Genomic DNA, 3,646 nt, shown 5'->3' with positions numbered 1-3,646 from the left:
TATATATATATATATATATATGATGATCTTTCCACCCACCAGGCACTCGCCTTCAAACTCGGGTCATTCAGAATCGGCTGTTTTTAAGCAGCCCCCTCTTATCGAACCCACGCGGAGCTCCCCTCCCCCTACTCAGAGAGACCCCCCATGGCCACATGGAGGCCCGTCACCCAATCGGCCTTCCTCAACCGAGAGGCCTCAATCCCAAAGAGGCGAGGCTGCCTCGGCCCCTGTCGCCTCTGGACACCTCCGTGGGTCGAGGACGTACAAAATGGTCTCCAGTAAGTCATTACTGAGGCCCTTCATATCCATTGCTCCAAACTAAACCTATATATTATACAGTTTAGATTTGATAATCAACATTAGGCTACATTTGCATTAGATCCAGATCAGTTTTTCATAATATGCCATTCTTATGTATACAGATTATTCAATCATTCGTTTACACACACACACACACACACACATATATATAAATATATGTATGTGTATGTAGTATTTAATAGTTGTTAACTATTTTTAATACGCATAATATTATTGAAGTATATTTTATGACTTTCTTGGCTTCTGAGGTTTCATACATGTAGTAATGTGTATAATCTACCTAGTATGTTATGTTTTTGATGATAAAATGCTTTTCTCGTTTTTCCACAGAAAAAGAATGTGACCTTGACAAGCACTGTGGTGTGTTGGACCCCGAGAGAAAGAAAGTTTGTACTCGACTTTTGACTTGCAATGTGAGTTGACCACCACTTCCACCTATCACCTATGTTATTATCAGTGTGCAATGTTTCAAACTCATAGTGAATATGTCTTAAGTACTGATCTTTATTCTGACAGAATATTCCAGAAAGCAGAATTGTTGCATCTGATGCTTTTTGCTGTCCTGTAGTAATAGTAGAAATCTATCTAACCTTCAGAGGGTTGAAGCCATTCACTGGATGCTGGTTTCAGTGTGTACACAGACAGGAAGTTCAGCGGACATGACATACAGGAAGTGGGGAAGGGATTACAGGAAAAGCCTCAGTGACTTCAGGTTCTTGTTAAATCAACAGATATTGGCTGTCTATAGGGCTGGTAGCTAAAATGCAAATATGACAATATATAAAGAACAATAATTTCATATTGTTTTTTATTTACTAAAACATTGTAATAGATAAGACATTCTGCACAGGAAGTTGCATGAGTAATTTTGAGTGAAAAATGGTAATAAAAGACTAAATATTTGACTATTTGATTGATAAAATACTATTGAGACATCTCTATATCCGTTAGATTATGAAGCTGTCTTTAGGGTTACTAAAGCGTATTAAATGGCCTAATAAAAAGTGTATTAAAACCATTGCAATATTTACAATTTTCAACCTCAAAGTTATTGTGAGTATTTGATATCATGCATGTTTTTTGTTTTTTTTTGGTTAAGAAATAAAGGAAGAATAAATGTCTTGCTTCACAGCTGGATGATGTTCAAAGTCTAGGGCACGGTGCTCCACAAGTTTTATATAAAATGGTTTTTGGGGCACAAAGTGAGAATAACACATTGTTTGCTTTGTGCAGTCATAGGGGTGAGCACTTCTAAATTATTTATTACAACTACACAGTCCCAAAGGCTTTCCAGTGCTTAATATTGCACAAAAGCCAAAACCACAATGCATAATGAAAGCACTTACACTCTCACCATTTACGTTTTATGAATGATGTAATTCACAGAAAATGTGCTGCAAGTCTTGTCCAAAAATAAAAAATCATCATCTCTTCTCCAGATTCATTCCATTCATCAGCGCAGGAAGGTGCAAGGCAGGAGTAAAAACTTTGACCAGCTGGTGGCAGAGCTGAAGATGAGCTCGAAGGCTCGTGATCGGGTGTCTCAGGCCCCAGAGAGTTCAGCTGCTCCGACTGTAAGCCCAGAACCTCCCAGAGATTCACCCGCACCGCCTCTCTGCCGGAGACCTCTGACGAACAGCCCTGCATTTAGGTTAGAAACATCAATGAAAAAAAATCAAGAGAAACTATTTTTTTATATATATATATTTTTTGTTTTGTTATTATAATTTGATATAAATTATATCAAATATATTTATAATTTATTATATATATTCAACTACTATATATATATATAATTAATGTACATTCTGTGTTTGCGAATAGTTACCTGTAGTTTGCTGGACATCTTAACTGTCTGTTTCTGTTCATCTGTTTGTGTGGCAGAACACCCACATTGTTTGAAAGTTTGGAGGAGGATAAACCCCATGTGGAGGATGGCAGCACCCGGCCACACTCTCCTCTCACCCAGGCCCACATCTCAGGTGATGAGAGCGAAGGAGAGGGGAACGATGACCTCGCAGACTGGCACTCGACTCCATGGCATCCCAAACCAGCCGCGGTAAAACTAAACACTTCCACAGTGTCATCTAGCATTACATTTGTGACTGCATAGTTGGCCACTGAGCTTCAGACATGACATTGTCTGTGGTCTTTAAATGACTGTGACTCTTTAAACAATCTTAATTGAATGAGACAGAGCGTCAGTATTAATCCTTGGCCTTTCCCCAACAGCTTTGTTCATTTGGGAGTCATTCTCTGGGTCACGGTGTCTTCACTTTCGATCGACGGTTGCACCATCTACGGTCTGCCATGAGTGTCATGGTGGAGAACCACCTCAGCGCCCATCTGTGGAAGTAAGAACCACTTGACTTATATATGTACTGTCATAAATACAAACAGTGGGGTGATGATCTCAACAAAAAGCTCAAAAGCAAGCACGGCTTCTGTGTAAATCTCCAAAATCTCACAAAATGCGTCGTGATTTTCATTGTTGCATAGTTTTTTTGTTTATTAAGGACTTTTTTTCTCGAATTTGCGTTATTGTTATGAAAATACATACATATCTGTATATACGTATAATACGTATATATATATATATATATATATACATACACATACATATACGTATCTATACATACATTTTTTTAAATAATTGTTTTACAGTAACTTCAAGTAAAACAACAGATGCATTACAATAATACGAATTTGGAGGAATGTGCTTAATTTTTATTAAAATACACGATGCAAAAAAAACAAATGGTCCTAAAAATCATACTTTTGTCATTTGATTTTGGGGTGGAATGTGAGCAGGACTTGTTCTTGATAGGTTTCGTAAGATTCACTCACAGATCACATGCTCTGAGCCTGTGCCAGGATCCACTAGCATTATCTTGTTTCTTTCTCCAGGGTAGCTCTAAGGTTAATCTCCATTAGCGCTTCAGTCCCTAACAAAGCCTGTTTCCTTTTGACAGCTGTGTTTTTACTTCCTGCACTGCATGTGAAAGTAAATGTTTTGTCTCACTACCCCTAATTCCTCTCCTACTCACAGAAAAATACCTCAAGCATCAGATCCTCACTCCCAGAGTCCCCCAGCCAAGCTTGCAGCTGTTCCTGCCTCTCCTTCCTCCATTTCCCAGCATTCCAAACAGAAAGCAGGAAGTTACAACTCAACTTCTCTCAAGACTTCCTTCTACTCTTCCCACGGACCAGGCAAGGAGCCAAACCCGCAGAGTTCCACGACCAGCAAGGCTTACGGTCAGTCTGAGAACTCTGGGGGTGGCCAGTCCACAGCTCCCCCATCTAAACTCGGTCGAGCTCCCGC

At 39.4% G+C, this 3,646-nt stretch overlaps 1 protein-coding gene across 1 annotated transcript in view; it reads left to right on the top strand.

Moving 5' to 3' along the window:
• Nucleotides 1-3,646, top strand: part of LOC107718222 (ataxin-7-like protein 2) — a 7,966-nt gene that overhangs the window by 3,181 nt on the left and 1,139 nt on the right. The window contains exons 4-9 of the mRNA XM_016525216.1: nucleotides 43-281; nucleotides 655-737; nucleotides 1,764-1,975; nucleotides 2,209-2,383; nucleotides 2,557-2,678; nucleotides 3,374-3,644. Of these exons, the coding sequence (XP_016380702.1) occupies nucleotides 43-281; nucleotides 655-737; nucleotides 1,764-1,975; nucleotides 2,209-2,383; nucleotides 2,557-2,678; nucleotides 3,374-3,644 (1,102 nt within the window). The remainder of the gene's footprint in view (nucleotides 1-42; nucleotides 282-654; nucleotides 738-1,763; nucleotides 1,976-2,208; nucleotides 2,384-2,556; nucleotides 2,679-3,373; nucleotides 3,645-3,646) is intronic.

Source organism: Sinocyclocheilus rhinocerous, unplaced genomic scaffold (genome assembly GCF_001515625.1).
Source record: "Sinocyclocheilus rhinocerous isolate Xijiao unplaced genomic scaffold, SAMN03320098_v1.1 scaffold1111, whole genome shotgun sequence".
Lineage (NCBI taxonomy): Eukaryota > Metazoa > Chordata > Actinopteri > Cypriniformes > Cyprinidae > Sinocyclocheilus > Sinocyclocheilus rhinocerous.
Note: the sequence above shows the minus strand (reverse complement) of the source record. Positions and strands in the feature narration are given on the sequence as shown.